The 23,821-nt window shown below is 39.8% G+C and overlaps 2 protein-coding genes across 2 annotated transcripts; both read left to right on the forward strand.

Moving 5' to 3' along the window:
- Positions 1–1,188: 1,188 nt before the first annotated feature.
- Positions 1,189–9,262, forward strand: manf (mesencephalic astrocyte-derived neurotrophic factor). Its single transcript, XM_084742080.1, has 4 exons — positions 1,189–1,425; positions 3,742–3,869; positions 4,804–4,945; positions 5,909–9,262. The coding sequence occupies exons 1-4, from the start codon at positions 1,338–1,340 to the stop codon at positions 6,091–6,093; spliced, it is 543 nt and encodes a 180-aa protein (XP_084598206.1). The 5' UTR covers positions 1,189–1,337; the 3' UTR covers positions 6,094–9,262.
- A 2,823-nt stretch (positions 9,263–12,085) lies between these two features.
- Positions 12,086–20,995, forward strand: rbm15b (RNA binding motif protein 15B). Its single transcript, XM_084741952.1, has 2 exons — positions 12,086–12,842; positions 15,367–20,995. The coding sequence occupies exons 1-2, from the start codon at positions 12,510–12,512 to the stop codon at positions 17,548–17,550; spliced, it is 2,517 nt and encodes an 838-aa protein (XP_084598078.1). The 5' UTR covers positions 12,086–12,509; the 3' UTR covers positions 17,551–20,995.
- The last annotated feature ends 2,826 nt before the right edge of the window (positions 20,996–23,821 follow it).

Consider the following 23,821-nt stretch of genomic DNA (forward strand, 5'->3'; position numbering starts at 1 on the left):
TGCGGGAAGTTAGAGCAACACAGAAACCAGGCAACAGCGCCATCAAGTGGTAATACAAGAAAATAACAATGCATAAAACGGAAAGTTTTTACTGTTAATTATTTTTGACTCTTATTCTGATGCTTTAGTTTGACCAAGTAAAGAACTTTGCATTGCCTCTTTGTTCTATATAAATTAAGCTAACCTGGCTTTCATAACAAGCCCTGGAAACATGTGCATCTGTGGATCTACACTGGTCTTCTTTTGCATTTGCTTTACCTTACTCTAGTAATATGTAGCCTGCTGCACATATACAGGCCTACATATTTGTTATGTGTATATGTATATATCTTCTGTGTAAAAACAATCTAGCCTAGTTGTCTTTTCATGCCTTAAGTGCTTCTTTTATATATTTTGCTGTTATTTAAATTGTATTGTTGTTGTTTGATTTATTCTATTCTAATCCAGGAAATATTTTAATATTCGTTCATATATTTTTATCAATCTGAACCATAAAACCTTAAACTGTTTCTTAACTATATTAGAAGCACCTTCTTCATCCTATTCATTTTTTCATTTTCTTTCTTTCTTCTTATTTTTCCCAGCCAAAAGTGTCTGTGCAGCAAAAACTCAAAGACAAGTATAGGCAGGCATATAATGTGGACCAACATGTAAACACCAAATGAGAAAAATGTATAGAAAAATAAAACCAACAAATGATGAAAAGAATTTAAGTAGCTCAGTACACAGTATCAGAAAAATTCTTGGCTTACTTTTAAAATATTGAAGATCAGTGCTCAATATAGAGAATATATACCCAAACACGATATCCTAAAATATATATATATATATAAAAAAACAATATTATTAAATATTATTATTACATTTTGTCATTATACTTATTATTTTAGCCCATCATCATGATTTTACACACGGTCTTATTTCAATAAAAATAAATAAAAAACATCAGTTACATGATGAAACAAAGTTCTTATTTTACATTTTTAATATTCTGACACTTTATGAGAGCACCGGGGGATGTGGCCCAATCAGACGGCGCCAACTGGACGTTGTTCCCGGAATGTTCCGACTTCGTCCAATCAGAAGAGAATGCGTGTAGGACTAAAGGAAGCGTGGGACCTCTTGACCAATCAGATGGCGGTATAGTATGACGTGGCACCGGAAAACCCGTAGAATGAGGAACGCCTGCGCGCTGCTCACTTTACCGGCGTCTGTCTGCTCTCTGTAGTGAAGCGCTAACGTTCTCGGTTCATGAGTACGAAGTGTTCTCAGTCAGCAGCCGTTACAGAACATTAAAGAACATTAACGATAGATATCTGTGAGTTGTTCCAGCCGACATGTTGTGTCTGAGCGGGTTGTCGGTGGCTCTGGCTCTGTCTCTGCTGCCTGGTCCCTCTGAAGCCCTGAGAGAAGGAGAGTGTGAAGGTAAGTCTGTGTGTTAGCTTCAGTTAGCTTCGGTTAGCTTCACCAGCAGCTGAATGTCTGTCTGCCTCAGCAACTTTTTAACCTTTTTCAGTGAGCAGAGACAGAGACGCACTCAGTCCTGAGGTTCATGAAGGAAACAAACAGCTGCTGATGACGGCAGAGCGTTTTAACCTGCAGTGTTACACATCTGTGTGATGTGATGCTCACAGATTTACACACACGCTTCTTCATTTATACTGAACAACTCCTGGACAAACATCATCACTTTAAAATATTTACACTAGATCAATATTGACCAGGTGCTTCCAAACATCACAAATCAATACAAAACAGACCAGAGACTGAAATAATATGAAAATATAAATGGAAGAGTGACAGTCCTCAAAGTTCTTATTATCTCAAAATCATGAGCAACTTTCTCAAATGAATGTGTTTGTATTTCAAATTGATGAGCAGCTTTCTCAAAATAATGAGCAAGTATCTTAAAATAATGACAAACTTTCTCAAATTAACGAGTTAGTATCTTAAAATAATACACAGTTTCCTCAGAATCATGAGCAATTTTGTGAACATGAGTCTAATTCTGTTTTGAGAAGCAGCTGTTTGAGATACGGGCAGATTTACATTCAGTCGTCTTGTTTCCTGTTGAACTATTTTCTCATGTGCAGACATTATGGCTTAAAAATATTTACATTAGACAAATATCAGCAGGTGCTTACAAAAAAGACAATTCAAAACAGATGAGAGATTCAAATAATTTTGAAATTTTAAAGAAAAAAATTAAAGGGTGAGTTTTTTTGTAAATCCTGATCATATCAGGAAGATTCTCAAAATAATCTTATCTTAAAAATAAACTTTATTGAAAGAATAAAGATGGTAATAGTAACAATACCAACAATATCAATAATAATCATAATATGATGATAATAACTGTATTTATATTGCACCTTCAAAACAAACTTTACAAAGGGCTGTGGCAGACAAAGAGGGAACAGGACACCCAGGAGGCAACAAACAACAGAGAGCCAAACAAACAAACAAACAAACAAACAACAGCAAGACAAATAGTGAGTTAACTGTAACACAACAAAATACACACAAAAAGTAGAGATAACACAGAGAGGTGAAAAAGATGAGAACAATAAATAAGAGAAATCACGTCAATATAAATGCATAGAAATAAATTAATACAAGAATAAAAGGATATTAAATAATGTAAAATAATGACTTAGTATTTCAAAATTAAGGCTTAGTTTAATTATTTTAATTTGACATATTAACATCTCAGAAAATAAACAAGAGTTAGACAGAGAGGCTCAATTTTGGGCCGGTGATGGAGATAGAAAGTACATATGTCAAAAATAAAAGTGTTTAAAAATACAATAAGCGATGAAAACAGTGAAAATGTGCAGAGCAAACAAAACCTGCACTATGAAAACAAACAGGTGAGACAACGATCAACAAATCAACAGATAGTACAGCACGATGTTGTTTCTGATGCATTATTTTGATAAAGTTTTTCATTATAATGTCTTACAGGATCTTTTTTTTCGTCGTGTTTGTAGAAATGGGTTTCTGCAGCTTCACAGTACGGCTGCAACTAACAATTAACTTCATTGTCGATTAATCTGCAGGTTATTTTCACGATTAATCGCTTATTTTATGAAATGTCAAAACAAAATCCGCAAAAGATGCTCAGTGCGATTTCCTAGAACTCAAAGTAATGTCTTTAAATGTCTCCCTGTATCCAACTGATAATCCAGACCTCAAAGATTCATCTTTTACTGTCATAAACACCAAGAAAGCAGTAAATATTTGTATTTGACATTTTATCTTGAAAAATAACGGAAAACCTTGAGGGCTAATTGATTATCCAAGTGCTTTACAAGAAATAAATGAGGTTAAAGTGAAGGGATAAGTACTTTTTTTTTTGTTTCTTTTTTAAAATAAGCTTTCTTTTAAAAATATTGAGCGAGCTGGCTTCCCTGTTTCAGAGCTTTGGGGTGCAAATGGAAAAAGCTGCTTCCCTGATTTTCTTTCTCCTGTTTCTGGGAACCTCCAGTAAACCAGCTGCAGACGATCACAGTGTTGTTGTTGGAGGAAAGTAGGAAACAAAGGAGTTAGCAATGTAACTTGGTGTTAGACCATTCAGGGCTTTTTATCTAAGAATGACCTTAAAATAAGTTCTAAATGGAAGTGAGTGCAGAGCAGCTAAAACTGGACTAATGTGCTCTCTCCTCTTGGTTTTGTTAAGAGTGCAGAGAGTTTTTAATGAGCTCTCAGTCATTTAATGTGTATTTTTCCTCTTTGTTTCAGTGTGTGTGAGCTTCCTCGGGAAGTTTTATCAGTCACTGAAGGACAACAACGTGGACTTCAACAGCGCAGACATCGAGAAGGCCATCATAAAGAGCTGCAAAGACGCTAAAGGCAAAGAAAACCGGTTTGTAAGTAAACTACAGATGTGTATAAGTGGTCCTTTGGTTGTCTGTTTTTTGGATGTACAGAGTGTTTTTTTTTTCCTGATCAAACTGATCTTTGTCTTATTAATTCAAGAGCAAAAATGCAAGGGGAAATTAAGTGACAGTCACCCTCTACAGAAGCTGCTCATGTGCTCATATTAAATGTTCATGCTTCGATTACTGTGGCCAACAATGTCACAATACAACAGCCAGAGCTAAGATACAGTGAAGTCACTTCACACCATGACCACACCAGATTTAATCAACTGAATACCAGAGCAGCCCTGTGAAAGTCAAAGATTTGATGCATCAGTCTGAGATTCTTCCAATCAAACAGTTGTTTCTTTCCCTTTGTCAGTCAGTGTGCATTAACACAATAAAATGAATGTTTTCTATTAGCTGGTATGCGTATTGAAAAAAAAAAATCCCGGTGACCACATGTGCTGATGGCTGACAGAAGGGAGAAGTTGAAATGAGTGGTTAGAAAGTTTCAGCTCTTGTTTTTTAACTGTTATTGTACACAGATCAATGCAACAGCATGACAGGCTCTAAACTTTATAAACTGAGTCTCTAAATCGCCACAAACCACAAAACAAACTGATGGAAGCAGAGAAGAGTGATAGAAACAGAGCGCAGCGTGACGTGCTGTCAGACACGACGCACCACTGAGCGCACAGGGCAGGTGACACTTGTTTTTTATTATAGGGCAGCAGTTTATATTCCATCATTTCCTCTGCACTCTGACCCTTGCAAGTTTTGAGGGATTTAAAATGTGCACATGAGCAAATAATTTTGAAAAAAATATCTGAGTGAATGAATCGGAGGGAAACTGAAAGCCACTCAGAGACTCTTCATACTTGTTTAATCCAATAAAACAGTGGAATCAGACCTCTTTCTCTCCATTTCACATCGTGTCTAGTGTTACTACATCGGGGCGACGAGTGATGCAGCCACCAAGATCATCAACGAGGTGTCCAAGCCTCTCAGCTACCACGTCCCCGTGGAGAAGATCTGTGAGAAACTCAAGAAGAAAGACATTCAGATCTGTGAACTCAAATACGGTGAGGATGTTTGGAGATGTTTTTTTGTTTATTTTAGAAATGTGACATAAGTAAGTGCTAGCAAGGTATTTTGAGGCTGAAAAGGTGGATCTGAAGCCTGCGGTAGTGACATGCTGTCCGTGCTTCTTTCACCTGACTGAGGTGAGCGAGCACAGGGCCTCTGGGTGATGGGACGTATGAGGAAATACGTTTGCATAGAAAAATATCATGGAGGCAGTAGTGAAGTTGATGTAACGTCACATTCAGGCAAATCAGGCTGTGCTGCGGTGTGTGTGTGTGTGTGTGTGTGTGTGTGTGTGTGTGTGTGTGTGTGTGAGTATATTTAACACACAAAGACCATTTTACATGCCTTCATGTCATCACCTGAAGTTCTGCTTACCTGCTTCAACCAAAATTATTTGTTATTATTTTATTTGTTTTTCTGCTTTTATCTGACTTTCCAACCTGTCTGTTTTATTTGCTGCCCTTTGTAAAGCACTTTGTAATGTGAATTTTGACAAGTGCTCTGGAAACAAAGATTATCATTATTATTTATGTTTAGAGCATCGGCACTCACTCGGCACCTTCTCACTGTGTCCGAGGAGAAAGACAGAAAAGACACACTTTGTGGCTCATAAAAATAATTCCCATGGCTGCAGTAAGCAAAGCGGTGCATGTTGTGTCCCTGGAGAAAGGGACTGTGTCTCAGATGAAGAAGAAATGATTTGATGTTACAGTCAATGCAGAAAAATAAAAACAGACCAGGAGAAAAATAAGGAAAGAGGTGGAGAACAAGGATCACCTGATCTTTCAGCCCAAGATAAGAGACTCGCTGCAATTATTCTAGTCCAGCAAGGATTTCCACCCAATAATAACAATGATAATAGTAATAATAGTAATAATGATCTTGCACAATACATTCATAAAATGCAATGCAAAGAGCATCATTTTCATCATGTCTTTGTCCTTGTGTGTCTCATGCAGACAAACAGCTGGACCTGACCACAGTGGACCTGAAGAAGCTCAAAGTGAAGGACCTGAAGAAGATCCTGGAGGAGTGGGGCGAGTCCTGCAAAGGCTGCGCCGAGAAGTCCGACTTCATCCGCAAAATCACAGAGCTCATGCCCAAGTACGCTCCTGCGGCCGCCAAAGCACGGACAGATCTGTAACGAGGAACAAAGACAAACAAAACACAACCACACAACTTTGGACTTGACTCAGACCAGACTGCAAACCAGAGAGGAGGAGGACCAGGAGAGGAGAGGGGGAGTTTTGTCTGACATGTTTGTCTCAGTCTTCTGGGTTTTGGAGACGTACTCTGATTCAGAAGTATAGATGTTAATGTGTACACATACTTTTAAATCAGGTGTAAGGGGAATAAACAGGGTTTGGGTTAGGAGGAATTCACAGTAGCACTGATTAAAGAGGACATTGGAGCGCTGGGAGCAGTTTTTCTGCTCATGTAGTCAAAACATTTCACAGTACGTTGGTTAAATAAGTGACATTCGGCTGTAATCTCCAACCCAACTTGTCCAGTGGTACATTTTCATGGAAGAATCCCGAGCTCCAGTGTGACTCTTCTGTCTCTGAGCAGCTGTGCTGAAGCAGTTCAAAGAGAAACTGCTCGAATGCACCAAGGCTGTCGGTCACTGTGCAGCCTGCTGATCACAACCCCACGTCAACCGCTTCTCCACCCGATAAGATCTTAATGCTGAGGCGCCTCTTGGAACGTCATCAAGTGTTCAATTTCCTCAACTTTACTCTGATGTCCACGACGTCCTGTCGAGGAGGACGATCAAACCCCAGCTTCACACTGAGACTCAAAGGAAAAGGTCCCTGTCTAAAAACGATCCTGACAGGCTCACACGTTCATTAAAAGAATGATGAGTCCGAACAGGCCGTCAATGAATCCCCTTCTAATGTCAGAGATTGAGTCACAGTCCTGTTCTGTGCAGTGCAGTTTACACCAGAATCCAACTTGGATATTTTTCCCCTGACCCTTTAGTGCTGTTTATCCATCTAGATTATTTTGGTTTGAGTTGCAGAGTTTAGGAGATATTGGCTGTACAGATGTCTGCCTTCTCTTTAATATAAAAGGAACTTATGGTGCTCAAAGTGCTGAAAAAAAAGAAAAATTCAAAACCAGTGTCTCTTTCCAGAAATCATGACCTGGTTAGTCAAGATAACTAACAGACCTTGTTGAGAGCAGTTTCATGGAGGAACTACTTTCTGTCTTGTTGAAAGAAAATAGTTCTGATAGATTCAGCTGCACAAAGAAAGTCTCATTATACTGGAGGGAAGGCAGACATCTGTACAGCTGGTAACTCTGCAAAACTCTGCAATTCACACCTCAAACATCTAGATGGATATGATGAACAGTACTACAGGCAAAAAATTGTATTTTTTTTATTTATTTCATATTCAATGTTTTTTATCATTTTTCTTCATTGTAGATTAATACTGAGTGATTAAAATGATGAAATATGAAATTTTGTAGTTTTTCCAAACCACTACCGTGGTACATTATGAAGGGATTTCTTGATGGCTTGAAGAGGAGAATGATTACAGATACTAAAATGGTTTTCGATGTTCTCGTGAGCATGTGAGGATTGTATTAAGACAGACCTGGAAGAATATGAAGCTGCAGGCCTGAGTTAATATTAAAAAACATCAGATCTCCAACACTTTCCACTTATAACCTCCAGTTTAGTCTTTGTTTGAATTCACAGTTAATAAAGTCGCCCATATTCCAACCAGAGTCATTATTTAAACAAACAAACAAAAAAAAATTAAATTAACTGCTCGATTTGTTCTCATTAATGTGACTTTTTGCAGTGGCCAGTAAACCAGAGGGAGTTAGACTTCAGTTAAAAGGAAATGGTCCCGTCTACTGCAGCTTTCACCACAGAAACGCAGGTCCTACATGGAGCGTTGGTGACTTCTGTTCACCTACATTTTGTTTGTCTTTGACACAGGAAGGTTACTGATCCTCCTCCTGTCAGCACAGTAGGAAATATTTAGGTTAGATATTTATTGAGGATTTTTTAAAAAAAACGATTTTCCTTCTTTCATTTCTATTACGTGGTTTTTGTTTCCTGGCTTTGTTTTGGGGTTTTGGTCCGACTGATTTAGAGCTGCAACTATTATTTTCATCATTGATTAATCTGTCGATTATTTAATTGATTAATAAATCCTGTCACAGTCTTGTCAGTTGGAAAAATAGGTCCAAACATGTGGAGCACACAAACAGCTGTTTTCATTATTGATTAATCTGTTGATCATTTTCTTGATTAATCAATTAGTTGTGAATGTGGATCAATAAAAGTTAATTACTGTAACTAGCTGTTCATAACCAGTCATGTCAGTGACCATTAATAATGGTTAATGATGTTAATGACACTTAATGACAATCAGTGACCATTAATAATGGTTAATGACATCAGTGACAGTTAATGACTATCAATCATGTTAATAACTGTTTCAGACTGTCATTGACCATTAATAAAAGTTAATGACTGTCAATGATGTTAATAACTATTAATACCTGTCAATGACTGTCATTGACTACTAATGACCTACAGTGACTGTCAGTGATGCTAATAACTGGTAATAACAGTCAGTGACAGTTAATAATGGTCGCTGATGGTCAATGACTGTCAATGATATTAATAATTGTTAATGACTGTCAGTGAATCAGAGAATTTGGACCTTTTTATTCAAACCTGACTGAAAACGATTAATCCATTATAATAATAGTTGGCGATTAATTGAATAATCGATGAATTGTTGCAGCTGTAGACTGATTACATCTGTAGTTCTGCTGTACGTGTTGTAAACATTGTAAAAACTCATGAAATATTAATAATAACGCCTCAGCTCTCCTGATGTCCACCTTCCACTTCCCAGCAGCGCCGTGATCACCTGCAGCAAAATCCAATCAGGAGCTGGATAAGTAAAATAAAAAAAACATAATAAGACTGACATGATACCCACGTCCTCGTCACGAATTCAGCAAGAACATTGATGGTTCCTGAACACGGAGGGGAAACGACTTATATTTTCCTCCACCTGTTGCAGGTGAAACTGAACTCCAACACTCACCCGCCCGCCCGCTCGGACTGTTGTGTCTTTCAGAAGGGATCTAGATATTTTATTGTTTAATGTAAGAAAAAGGTGTGTACTTAAAAAAACAGAAACATGATAAAAGGTTTGTGATGCTTGATAATGGGAAATGAAAACTTAAAATATGCTGTTGTTTCACAATGACCTTTCATGTAAGGCCCAGGCATTTGTTACAACTGTACTATTCTACTTTTTCATTAAAATATGAAAAAAGTCCATGTGAAGTAAATGATGGTATGATTTCCTTAAAGATGTGTGACTTAAAGCCACTGCAAAGAGTTTCTAACTGGTCTCAGTAAACACTGATGCCTCTATATGACCTACACTGAGTTACAAAGATGATCAGCAGGAGGATCGAGTGTTATAAACAGTTCTTAACATCTATGAAATCAGATGAAATGAGCCTGTGTTGACCTTTTCCCACAGTGACAAGTATATTAGCCAGTTAAAATAAAGCATAAATAAATTTTTTAGATTATATTCTGTGGTCATTGTGGAGGAAACACTACCGCTTTTGTCCACAGGGGGCTCCAAAAACAATATGAAAGTTCCTTGTAGCAGCTTTAATATGAAATGAAATGTGTGATTTCATAATTGTTCTTATAAATCAAATATTATCTAATGACTGATTCTAACAGCTTTGAGATGTATCTGATAGACTGCAGACAGGGATGGGAGGATTACTTGAGAAATGTATTCTGATATAGTTACTAATTACCTGTTAAAAAATGTACTTAATCAATTAATCAATTTGTTTGAGTCATAAAATGACAGAAAATGGTGAAAAATGTTGATCAAAGTCCAAGATGACGTCTTGTTTTGTCCACAACTTAAAGACATTCAGTTTACTATCAGAGAGGAGTAAAACACAAAATATCCACATTTGAGAAAATGAAATCAGAGAATTTTGATTGTTTTAGTTGAAAAACAACTAAAAACAATTGATGAATTATCAAATTAGATGCAGATTAATTCATGTCGACTAATCATAGATAAATTGTTGCAGTGTTTTTTGTTTGTTGTTAGGTTTATGAGTTTGTCCAGCTGTTCTTTCCTTTTTTGTTTTGAACTGATTGATTGATTTATTGATTTAAAGACAAAAATGTTAATTTCCACCCAGTGAAGCGTTTTTTTTCCCCACTGGAGTGAAAATGTGACAGAGGCATATACTCCATGTTTGTTAACAACATTGATTTCTTGTAAATTTGGGGTAATATTGCCTGTAGAGTTCCGTGTAGATGGGATAATTTGTTTCTCTTTTTGTGTTGTTGTAGATTTTCCAGAAATGTACTGGTTTTGTTACTGTATTGAATGTTTTTTATATTTTAGTGGTAACGTATGAATGGAGAAAAGCAGGGGGTCAAGAACTGACCCCTGAGGTACTCCATCAAACAAACACAAGATCTGGAAATAACAGTAATTATTTAATTTAATGAATCTATTTTAGTTCTGCGCCCTCAAAGCTAAAGATTGATTGACAGATGGATGTTATATTAATGGTTGAAATTATAGTTCTACCTCATGCATGCATCACATTTTGATTTGCAAGGAGACCACAAGACAGTTAAATCCGTGCACAGTATGACCAGGGATGTGATTTAAAAGGCACTTTTCTTTTGACTTTTAAATTACAAATAACTTGTATTTAAAAAAGAAGAAGAAGAAGAAAAAGAAGAAGTTTTCCTATTTTTAACATGATTTCAGGTAAATGACATGTTTAACCTTCAGAAACTTCTAGTAAAACTCAAGCACTTAAATAATAATAATTATAGATGGTCTGTTCAGACACAAACTGTGAATTCCACCCTCTTAAGAATATCTACACAGACACTGTCAATTGTTAATAATACAAGTTTTCACCAATACTTAGCTTTTCATAAAACTTACGTATCCCTTATACCATATTTTTTTCTTTGAATAATAATGAAACTAGATTCACTGAGTAGAACATGTGCTCATTATTTAAAATGGTCATATTTTTGCACCCAGTTAAGCCAAACGGTGAATAATAACAGAAATTTGCACAAAAAAACTCCTGTGTATTTAGTTAATCATTTTTAGCTCTGCAGATTTATATGAAAACATGTGAAACATTAAACACAGTTGTTATGTTTTTTTTAAAAAGTGACTAAGAATGGAAAGGTAATTCAGACAGGTATCAGTTTCTGATTGGTCGGGTTCGTGATCTGAGAAATATGGGTTGCTGTAAAATCTGTGAAAGAGAATATTGATTTCCTGTGGATTCTGGGTAATATTGCCTAATGTAGTTCACAATGGGTGGGATAATTGCTTTTTTTTTTGTGTGTTGGAGCAGATTTGATATAAATTTACTTGATTTGTTATGATACATAAAGTTTTTTTTATATTTTATTTTGGTAAATGGAGAAGAGCAGGTGGCCAATGACTGATCCCTGAGGTACTCCATAAAACAAAAATTCTGCGGAAGATCTACAAAAACCAACACCAGCACTCACGTACTCGCCTTTATCTCAGCTCTATTCTTTATTCTCTTGTGCTTGTTTTTGTCTTGTCTTGGATCAGCTGTGTTTTGTGTAAAGCACAATAGAAATAAAACTGAGTTGAGTTATTGAATCTGCTTTAGCTCTGCACTGCTAAAAGTTGAAGTGTGATTGGGTGGATGCTATATTATTGGTTGAAATTGGCTAGCTGTAGCTTTTGCATGGATCATATTTTGATTTACAGGAAGACCACATGGCATATATTGTTGAATAGATGCACAATATGACCAGGGATGTGATTTAAACAGCCTGAAATGGACCTTTTCATTTCACCTCAACTTTGAAATGACAAATTACTTATATTTAAATAAATACCCAGTATTTTGTATTTTATTTTGATACACTGATGATGTAATATTTAAGACAATACTTTTTTAAATGCATTTGTACTCATCCCTGGTTACTGATGCCGAAACAAAAATTGTTACTACCATCTCCAGTCTCCCCTAAATGACCGATGGCCCCACAAAGAATCTAAAACACTTGTTCTGCATTTATCTAAAAAAAACGTCTCATATAAATAAAGTAGACTAATAAAATTAAAGTATCATCGAAGAAGAAGATGATGATGAAGAAGAAGAAAATTAAAGTATTATTATTTGTTTGTTTGTCCTGAAATTGATTCCTGTCAGAAATTAAGCGTGGTACGTCATGACGGCAGCCGTCAGACGTCACCGCAGGCTCCGCCCTCCACAGGGAAAGCGCACATTCCTATTGTCCAAGATGGCGGCGTAGGTGTAGATCCTCGGATGCTGACATGTTTTTAAACGAGTTTATCCTTTTATTTCGACATTTATGCAACTGTTCAGCCTGCGGGGGTGTAGCGTTTCTGTCCCGGAGCTGTCGTCTGCCGCCTTATCTCTGCTAACACCCCGGGAAGTCGCTCTCCAGGCCGGATTCCCGCTGCAGGCACCGAAAAGTTTGGGCTCCATCACCCGGAGAAGATGAAGAGGCAGGCCGGGAGAGACGGCAGTCCGTCCAGGGCCATCGCGAAACGGATCCGGGAGAGGGAGCGGGAGAGCGCCCGGAGAGAGGAGCTGCCGCCGCTGGCTCTGCTGCTCGCGGAGAGCCGGGGATACCACCGGAGGAGCCGCAGCAGGGAGCGAGAGAAGCCGCGGCTCAGGGAGGAGCGGGCGGCCGCTCTGGAGCTCCACCACAGACATGAGCTCAGCCTCCTCGGGCGTCCGCCGCTCCGGAGCACCGCCGCGGAGCTCCCCGCCGCCAGGCCCGGTACTCTGGAGTACAAGACGCTGCTCATTAGCAACCTGGGCTCTCAGGTAAACACCGTGTCAAAATATGAGTAGGGGAGAGTGGGAACGGTTGCAACACTGTATGCATTTCTGTTATTCAAAGACTGTTTGGACCAGAACAACCAAATATACTCATATTAAAGTTGCATCTGTCTGCTAATTACCTCCACCATTTAAAGATGATTCTCTGACATATTTTTGTTTGAATGAAAGAATTAGAGCCTGACGGATACTGGAATTTTGGAGCAGATGCAGATATTAGGGAGTAAAAAAGAAAATCTGGTTGGTCGATATCGGTCAATATTATTCATACAGAATGTCATATATAGTAAGGGTGGGTATCTAGAACTACGTCTATATCAGTACCAGTCCCTGACCTGTCAGTACAGATATACTAGGAAGGTTCAAGACGGTCCAGGCCTGTGCAGAATTGATCACTGACGATTGCCGCAATTCATGCTGGTTAGATTTGTGTCTGACTTGAGCCCGACTTGCTCGGACGTCATGCACATGTGGTGAACAATAACCTCACAAGATCGAGGCGACCTCAGTTTTTAGAGCCAGGCGCTTGCAGTCGGTGAAGCGCCTGGCTGTAACCTTATTGATGAGCTGACAGGCTCCGATTGGCTCTTAATTTTGACACCAAATATCATTATTGCTAAATATATCAGTCTTATGTTGTTCAGTGAAGTTTTAATCTGCTAACCAGCTGATAACAATAATAAAGGTTATATATATGACTTATCAGACAAACTGCTTTACAAAGTGCTTTACAAGACAGATTAAAGAAGAAGATTGCTTCTATTTCACCTTCAATCAGCCATCAAGAAACGACTTTATTTCTTCAGTTATGAACGCGTTCTGCAGAATACAGGTGATCTAACAGGATGTTAATGTCTCCGCCTGTATTTTCTCTGAAGTCTGCTAGAAACTGTCCGACTTGACTGCAGCTTTTCGTCTCCGCCTCCTGCTGCATCAGTTAATCACAATCGCAATAAAATCACAATACAGCCAAGTGCCATAACCAATTTTTTGAAAAAGGACAAATGTGTGAGAAAACAGCATTATAATGAGGTGCTGCAGAGATGACCTGGCCTAAAAATCGTGTTCTCCGGGTGAAAGGAAACATGTTTGTTTGGTACAGACCTCAACAAATATCACATCATCATGATTTTAATATTTTTTTCTTCAGTGACCATGAAAATTGTAATGCAAATCTGATCATTACCACTAATCATATCGCAATCGCAGTTTCAGTCACAATAAGCCTGAAAAAATATAGACAATATATAGTAATATTGCTGTGACAGGCAAATAATATCTATGGATGTCTGAAATTAGTCGGCTATACAATTAAACATTGTCACCCTCGCTAGTCGGCACCAGAAATACTAGTCCATTAAACCATTTATCAATATTTTATTTATATACACTACCAATTAACTGTTGCCTCTAACATGTTATACAGCCATTCGCCACTATATGATGCTGCAGCCCCATCAGACTGCAGCCCCTCTTGCCCAGCAAAGATGAGCTGGATGTTGTTATGAGCAAACTGGGACAGATGACAGCTCGTTAACACTGTGGTTTGATAGTAGTTTTATGTAGAAAATGAAAATAAGGATGAATGTAGGCCAGAATAAACTGATATATAACAACTCGACTGGATTAATGTGTGACCACATTCAGCACAAACACGGACATTAACCTACACACTGCCACACTGTGTGTCAGGCTGCAGCTAATGTCATCTCTCAGTGTGTGGTGTTGTTTACCTGCAGGTTCTGTGATCCTGTTCCGTCTGAAGTGGCGAAGCATTTTGTGACTCATTAACATATTTTGAAGGATAATGTGCAGTTAATAAACTGTGCTCCAAGTTAACTGCTTTCTGAGTCTTTCCTTACTGTTTGACAAGTCGATTAGTCTAAATTAAAATTTGTGCTTAATCGAGAGGGACATTAGTCACCAGGAACATCCCTGGTGATATCAGCCGGCAGATATATCAGTCGGGCTCGAGGAGGAAGTTACCGTTTCATATTTTTAATTATCTGATAATTGTGTTTGATTACAGCGCTTTGAAAAACTTTTAAATAATTAAAAAAACAGTAAATTCTGTTAAACATCAACCAAAATTTGCAACAGTCTCGCACTTTGTTTTGTGTCAATGATTTCCTCACAAAGGACTTGATGATATTTCAAATCATTGACAGGTTTTCAATAAAGAACTTGGAGGTATGATTTCAGTGTGTGTATCAGAACTTTTTGAACATTTTCAACAGAACTGTGATAATAATAGTAACTGTGATAATTTGGTCAATATAATGATGATATGAAATTTTCATACTGTTTAATCTCTTATTAAACTGCTTGTCATTAGGGCTGCATTAAAAAAATCAATTCATCGACATGCATCAATTTTCCTTTGCATGGTCCGATATCAATTCAATGTCAGGTGATTCCACTGAAGATGGATTTGAATCAGAAAATTGATTGTTTTTTTCTTTTCACCCAGCCAAGTTTAAAATTCTGGTATCATCATGTCTCCCTGCAGGTCTCAGACGAGGATGTGGAAGACGCGCTGTTTCACGAGTTCAAAAAGTTTGGGGACGTCAGCGTGAAACTGTCGCACACGCCGGAGCTGGGCCGCATCGCCTATGTGAATTTTCGACACCCAGAGGACGCCAAGGAGGCCCGGCACGCCAAGTCGTCTAGACTAGTTCTGGGTGACAGACAGCTTAAGATCGAGCCCATGTACGTGAGGAGGCGGAGCGTGACGCCGCCAGATGTTGGTTATCTGCCTCTGCATGCGCCATATCCCTACAGACAGCGCTCCCTGTCCCCACCTGGACCCGGCGTGAGCAACATCAGAGACCTCAGGGCGAGACATTACGCCCTGGAGACCCTGGGTCTCAGCAGGGAGAGGGAGAGACTGCTGGATTATTATGGTATGCTGGATGAGAGGGGGCGGCCATACGGCTTCCCTCCGATGCCAGTGGTGGAGGATTTAAAACCAGAGGACGATCAAAGGGCCACCAGTAACCTTTTTATTGGAAATCTGGACGGTAACGTTACAGAAGTAGAACTGAGGAGGGGTTTCGAGAAGTATGGTGTCATTGAGGATGTTGTGATTAAACGCCCGGCCCGTGGACAGGGCGGGGCATATGCTTTCGTCAAGTTTCAGAACCTGGACATGGCTCACCGAGCCAAAGTGGCCATGCAGGGGCGACTGATCGGTGGCAACCCAATAAAGATCGGCTATGGCAAAGCCAACCCCACCACGCGGCTCTGGGTGGGCGGTCTTGGCCCTGGAAACTCCCTCGCTGCCCTCGCCCGAGAGTTCGACCGTTTCGGGAGTATCAGGAACATCGACTATGTGAAGGGCGGCAGTTTTGCGTACATCCAGTATGAAAGTTTGGATGCTGCTCAGGCTGCCTGTGGACAAATGAGGGGCTTCCCTCTGGGTGGGCCTGAGCGGCGTTTGAGGGTGGACTTTGCTAAAGTCGAGGACAGCCCCTCACGACCGTTTCCTCCTGGTTACCAGCCACCAGTCGCCCCAGTCTCCCACTACGACCTCCTCGGGGAGACCTACAGCCGCCACCGCAGCCTGGAGCGAGAGCTGAGGGGAGCCAGGGACCGCTCGCCACTGCCCTCCCACAGCCTCCTCACTCAGAGGGAGCGGGAGAGGGCGCTGCTGGAGAGAGACTACCCCACCAGCCCCACCCGCAGCCTGGAGAGGAGAGTGGGAGGAGTGGAAGCATTTGGGAGGAGCGGGAGAGGAGCGAGGAGCCGCAGCCGGAGCAGGGAGCGGTGGCTGAAGGAGAGGGAGGAGAGGAGGACCAGGAGGAGGAGCAGGAGTCCGTCCGCCGACAGGCCGGCAGAGGAGAGGGAGAGGGAAAAGGAGAGGGGGAGGTCGAGGGTGCGAGGTGTGGGCGGGGCCGTCTCCCCTGAGGTGAGCCCGGACCGTGCACGGGTCCGCGCTCCCGACTCCACCACAGAGCCAAGAGACCACTCCCCTGATAGCGGCGTCGGAGGGCGGCACCCTGCCACCGGTGAAGAAGATCCACAGTCTGGCCGCCACCACAGCAAGAGGTCGTCCATCGAGCATCTCAACAACCATCACCATCGAAACAGCGAGGTCATCGCCGCCAGCTCTCCTGCACTCCACACAGACACGCACACCTCCACCTCTCCCAGCACGCTGTCGGAGTACGCCCAGGCGTCGCTCTCCAAAACTTGGCACGGCTTCTTCGCTCTGAAGAACAGCAGCTTCCCCACAGACCTGTACATGCTGGAGGGCGGCACGGCGTTCTTCAACACGGTGATGAAGGACAGCCTGAAGCTGCAGAGCCTGAACCAGCCCAGCCAGCTGAAGATCGCCCAGAGGCTCCGCATGGACCAGACCCGACTCGACGAGGTGTCACGCCGCATCAAACTCGGGCGACCTGACGGCTTCGCTATCCTGCTGGCGATCCAGGGCCCCGTCGACCGCCAGGCGCCCGCCCCTGAGCCAGGACTGCAGGTGCGCTTGCTTCGTCATTTGGTGACCTACCTGCGGAACAAGGAAGCGGCCGGAGTCGTGAGCCTGCCTGCCGCGAAGGAGGGCGGGCCTGGGGCGATGCTGTACGCCTTCCCTCCTGGAGAGTTCTCACAACAGTACCTGCAGGCGGCCAAAAGGACTGTGGGTAATCTGGACGAGGAGCACATGGTTATTGTGATCGTCAATGACACTAATTGATTATGACACTGAAGAGTACACACACGTACAGACACTTAAAGGCATGAACACACACACGGATCGAGCTGAGAGGAAACTCTGGTGACTACAAATACTTCCATGTTTTTAGAAAAATGCATTTTATTGTTTTATTCAGTATCTTAATTGAAACACAGAAATGTACACTACATGTCTCTTTTACTCTCTCTTCCTCGTTTATTACCTAAAGGGACAGTTTGGATTATTTTAAGTGGGGTCGTATGAGCCAAAGTCAGTATCTACAGCAGATCACCGGTTTGTAGAGAGTAATAAAATGTTTTTAAACCAACAATCAATATCAGTTAAAATGTACGCTAAATTTAGAAAATTGTCAAATACTGCTCTCTCCAAATCAACTCCTTTCGTTAAATCAGTAATTTTACCTTGTAGAAACTCAGGAATGCTGGTCTACTGCCGCCTCGATCTGTCGGTTTGTTTTATTCTGTGACTTCGGCAGAGAATATTCCTGCTAAGCCGTATCTGTTAACTTGCAACAGCTAAAGCTACTGGAGCCATTTTGCATCTTTGCGTCAAAACAGTATTTCATCAGTTTTCCACCAGTTTTTGCACAAACACAGCCTCCTTCTTTGATTCGTTCAACCACCTTCTTTAAAACTGAATGCATTGGAACAACCAGCAGCAGACTGAACATTTTTGTTCATTTATTTCAGTACAGCATGACACTATTTGTTTAAAACACATGAATAAATAAGTTTCAACTTTACAAAAACAAATATTTAACACTAAGCATTATGTGTACAAATCTTTCGAAATTACAAACACTCTTTATTTTATTTTATTTCTATATTTTATTTTAATTTATTTGTTAATTTGACAGGGACCATGCAGAGCTCCTTAGCTTCATCAGAGTTAGCTACAAGCTGATTTTGATCTGTAGTCCCTGTGCAGGAAAGATCTGCTAAGAAAAACTTTTCTATAAAAACACAACTATAAGACGTAACGTATTCACGATACAACGGCTCCAGCAATAACAATAACAGGAACATTAAGATACCACAACAGTAATAACAATTCAGTTTCACAGCATGAAGACAACTCTTGAGACACTTTACAGCCTCCTGTCCTCGTCTTCATCTTCCCCGGAGTCAGAGTCCGGTCGGGGCCGCTGTAACATTGAATCCCCTCAGGTGCTCTGTTCTCTGTCAAACCGCCCTCCATTGATCTCAGAGGCCGTGTCTCATAGGACCGCTAACTGGGCTAACTTGCTAATACAGCACAGTTAGCATCAGTGCTACAGAAAAAAGATCTGTGTTCAGGTGTTTTATTTCTTTCCTCTTGTCTCTTGGCACAGACTAATGCTTGAGACGACTATTCACGGGCAGCGCCTGTATGATTCAAACCTTTTCTAACATAAAGTAGCGACCCTGTTTTGAAAATGTAGGGAGTAGAAAGTGCAGATAATTGTGTTAAAATGTAAGGAGTAAAAGTGAAAAGTTGACAGAAAAGTGAAGAAGTACAGATACCTGAAAATGTGACTGAAGTACAGTAACAAAGTATTTGTACTTTACTTCACACCTCTGATCTCACAAACAGTAGTCTGACTTCAGATGGACGTCTGGATTAATCCGTTGCACAAAGCAGTTCAGTTCTTCACCATCTGAAGTAGGACTACGGCACAATGAATTCTGGGTAATTCTTTTTCAAAATTAAAAAAAAGGCTGACGGCATCCGACTGTTCGGCTCTTTTTGCGCCATCAGAAAATGTGTGTCTTTTGGAGGAACTCAACAATTACAAGAATTACTTTAAAAGTTTAGAGAAAACAGTGTTAGTCCCAAATGTAAAAAGAAAAAAAGACACAAATATATGTTACAAGATGCAAAGAAATGCAAACAAAGAGGACTGACGATATCCTCACTGCTGTATATTCACACTGGGTTACTGCACTATAAAAACTCTCCTCTCATTTCTGTCTCCATAACGGTGTTAGCAAACCACAACTTCTGAGCCATGTTTTCTAATTGTTCTTGGGTGCTGCTGATTGTTACCATGGTAACATGAGTTTTAAGCCTGACCGTTAGTCAGTCTTTATTTTTGTCAGATGGTCTAACTTGACTGATCTATGAGCAAAATTAAAGTTAGTCTAACCTTTCAGACTAGCCTAAAATATATTTGTGAAACCAGCCCCTGGACTTCAGTGAATACAAACTGTCCCTTTAAAACACTGAAGTCACACAAAAACACGAACAAACCAGCTGATCGAGGCGGCGGCAGATGAGCAGCTCCTGCATTTTGCGCACTAAAAGTTTGGTTTGGCGAGAGTGATATTTGGCTTTTCTTTTTTTTAATGTGACTAACATCTGTTTTGCTGCAGACCTTGTCCACAACTGTGCATCGCTGGGACGACTCCTCAGTTATTCAGTTAATCTCCAACTGTTTTGATAATCGATTAATTGGTTTTTGACAGGTGTTTGTCTGAGGCCCTCAGCGACAGTAAACTGAATATCTGTGAGTTGTGAGTAAAACAAGACATTTGTTGTCGTCATCCTGGTCTTTGGGAAACGCTGATTGACCCTTTTTCTGACATTTTAAATGAAGCAACTATTTTAATCGAGGAAATAATTGACTATAAAAATAATGGTCTGCTGCAGTCCTACGTGATACACTGACTGATGTACCTCTTACGACCACACTTAAAACAACCCGAACTCTCCCTTTAATGCCTCTGATGTTCATCTTGTCACGTTTTCGGACTGATGGGAATGACTTTACGTCGGGGCTTTCTGTGGAATGAAGTGTTTTAAATGTTGTGTGATGAGAAACACTTACAGGATGTAAATGTAAACGGCTGCCGCGCACACAGGCGGCACCGATGCTTTTGTACTCTAAGCTGTAACATACGACACTAAATCTGAGGGTTTTGTTTATATGCTCGTTTACTTTATTCGTTTTCCTTTTATCGGAAGTTGCTCTGTATATCCAACACAACGCGGGACTGGGAGGTTTTATACCAAGTGATTGTACTGTAAACTGAGTGGACAGTTTGTCTCCTCTACTGGCTTCTGACTCGCAGGTTGAGACTGTTGTGACGTGTGTTTTTTTTTTCTTTTGTTAAAAACACCAGCCGCCACAGCCAGTCGAGACAAAAAGTGAATTTCCTGACCCGTCCCTGTGACTGTATATTTTACATAGTTAGTGTTTTATCAATTGAACCATTCCAGTTTCTTCTTTCATTTTCGGGAAAGGTGTGAGTGTGTTTGGTCTGTTGTTGCATGCAGGAAAAGAGAAAAAGTTATATTTTGTCCGTCTATAAAGAAAAAAAAATGTATTCTTCCCTTTCAGTAACCTGCTGTCACTTGAGATGTTTCAGTTTGCTGGAGAAACGCGTTCAGCTGTCATACTGGTTCGGATTTTATATTGTATATCGACTTTTATTCAATTTTAATACATCAATCCATCCATCTCTTATTCATCCATGCTCCTTTTTCTTCTTATCTGCCATCACTTAAAGGGACAGTTCAACTCCAAATCAAAAATATATGTTTGTCCTCTGCTCTGTCTGTCTTCTCTCCAGTATAATGGGAATAAACGGCACTTGTGAGCGTGACGTTTAAAGGGATAGTTCACCCAAAAAGACGTCTCCACAGCTCAGTAAGTCACACCAAAACTATCTGGATGGATGAACAGCAGTGCAGACCAGGGGGAAAATAAGTATTTTTAATTTTGGGGGTGAACTGTCCCTTTAAGCTTCTATAGGTGTCTTCTTCATCTCAGTCCTGCCTCTGTCTCTTCACGCAGCTCTTCTCACCTGCTGGGCTGTGGAGGCAATGATGCTGCCAAACACACACAACACAAGGGACATTTACAAGGCTTAGTTACTATTATATATAAATGTGCAAAATAATTCATATAAATAAAAAATGTTAAATTAAAATGCTAAATGTCATTGACCAGTTGCATTTGAATATCAGCACACCAATCAGCAGGTAGACACTCATGTTTTTCTGTCGTAGGCTAATTGTTCAGTTCAGTGACAAAACATGGGTCGTTTTTTAAATGAAAAAGGTTTTTGTTTCTCATTTATTTATGGAGGTGAGAAGTGGGCCTTATAGTCTACTTTCTAGCAACATGGATTCAGACACGTTGGGTTTATGTCAGGAATGAAAAGTTTGGGTCCACAGCGTTATGAAAACGTCAGATCTTAACTTACATATGTTGGGAATTTTTCATTATTAAATGAAAAACGTCCAGTGTGTGAAATTTACTGGGATTTATTATCAGAATATGTCAGAAATAGAATATAATATTCATAATTGTGTTTTCGTTAGTGTGGTGAGGCTGTAGATTGCAACCATCTTAATGCCGCTCATCTCACCCTCCCCTTCCAGGCATGTAGGAGATCCTACAGTGGCCACAAGACTCACACAAAGTCCATGAGAACCAGTGTCTGGTTTGTCCCTTCTGGGCTACTGTAGAAACAGGTGTTTGTATCTACAGACGAAGCGGGTTCTCCTCTGCGGAGGTCGCCACATCAAACCATCATGATTCTAAGCTGACAAAAACACAATGATTCTAACTGTAGTCGCAGCACAGCTGTATGACAAATCATCAAGTTTTAACAAGTGAAGCTGGTAAAGATAACTACGTTTCAAAATGTTGATCAGTCAGATGTATTGAAATGGAGATTTTTCAGCACAATATGAAAAGTCTAACCTGAGGTGGAGAGAAGCTGAAGGCTTCTGCACTGCAGCGCTCAGGTCGCTCGAGTTGTGGCACTTTTCATACGAAACAACATGTTTGTATTCTTATCTTAAATTTCTGGTACTTTTTCTCGTACGAACACGCCACGTCAGATTCAACAGACACTTCTAACTTCAGATATCTGTGTAAATTTTCTACCTGTGTATACTTGACAGCACGTGCATGAGACTTTTAAATTAGCATAATTAACAGCCCAATAATTATGAAGTATATTTTATTTTTCAAACTCACAATGTTTTCATGCTAATGAATTTACAGTTATTAGTGAAAAACTTCAGTTTGGATACCAACAGACGGATTTTAAAATTGATGAATATGACTGAATATGATAGGCTTCTTAAATTGTGAAAAGGAAAAAGTTTGTCAAAATGAATGAATCAGAAAACTTTTCATGAACCCTTGGAGGTTCTCGGGCCCCTACTTGAGAACCAGTTGACCCTACTGTACTGGCAGTGATGTTAGAAAGGATTATACAGTTTAACCACTAGATGTCAGTGTTGGATCGTGGTGACCAGAGGACAGATATGAATCTTTAATAATGGTATAGTCCAAAGTTTGCACCCTCTGAATTACTGTGTGATGAACTGTGAGCTAATTATTTTTGCTGGCAGGGTCCAAAACTTGAAGTCTGACCGTTTGTCATTCAGGTTGCAATAATAGCAGCAGCAACAGTAGAAGAAGAATAGTAAACCTTTGTTTTTAAAGCTGGGGTCCAGGGACCAACAGGGGTCCCCAGCAAAAACAGGAGCAGAACATTTTAACTTTTCTCACACTTTTTGGAAGTTGCAACAACAAGGGTAAAACCAGTGTTGGCTGTTGTGATTAACTGTAATTTATAGTGATGCAAGTTTGATTATTGATTGATTATGAGGACTTTATCCCCCCAATTCTCAGAGGGGATTCATTAAGACAAAATACTGTCAAACTAGGTGTCCATGGTCTAATGCTTGTCTTTTATTGGTGTTGTTGACATGAAAAAAGACAAAAGAGACAAAGAAAGAGACATTTAAGTTTGCAGAAGTTTTAATAGGGGACATTAACTCATTACAGCAGCTCAAATATCAAAAGTACAGTTTGAAAAATGAGTGATAAATATAAATATAAAATAAATATACAGAATATTAATTAAATAATACAATTTAAAAAACACAAACTATATACACCTTTCACTTCTACAGAGATATGGATGTTTGTACAGAATAATTACATAAATAGTGTTGTTATACACACATGTTGTGTAGCATTATACAGAGGAAATATAGATATAGATATGGAAATATAAAATAGATAAATATTTTGAAAGTCTAGTTTCAGTTTTTATTTCAGTTTAACTAAAATGTTTTTTTTTTTTGACGTCTTATTTAAGTTTTTTGTTTAGTTTTAGTGAACTATAACAATTTTTTTTTGCATCCTTCCAAAAGGTCATACAATAAATCTGAAGGTCATGAGATGATACACAAATTTCTCTAAATATTTTTGAACTTCTCTTGAATCTTTGTGGGGTTTTTAGTGCGCGCTGGTCTCTTGGGTCCT

Source organism: Lutjanus erythropterus, chromosome 2 (assembly GCF_056507025.1).
Source record: "Lutjanus erythropterus isolate fLutEry1 chromosome 2, fLutEry1.hap2, whole genome shotgun sequence".
NCBI lineage: Eukaryota > Metazoa > Chordata > Actinopteri > Lutjaniformes > Lutjanidae > Lutjanus > Lutjanus erythropterus.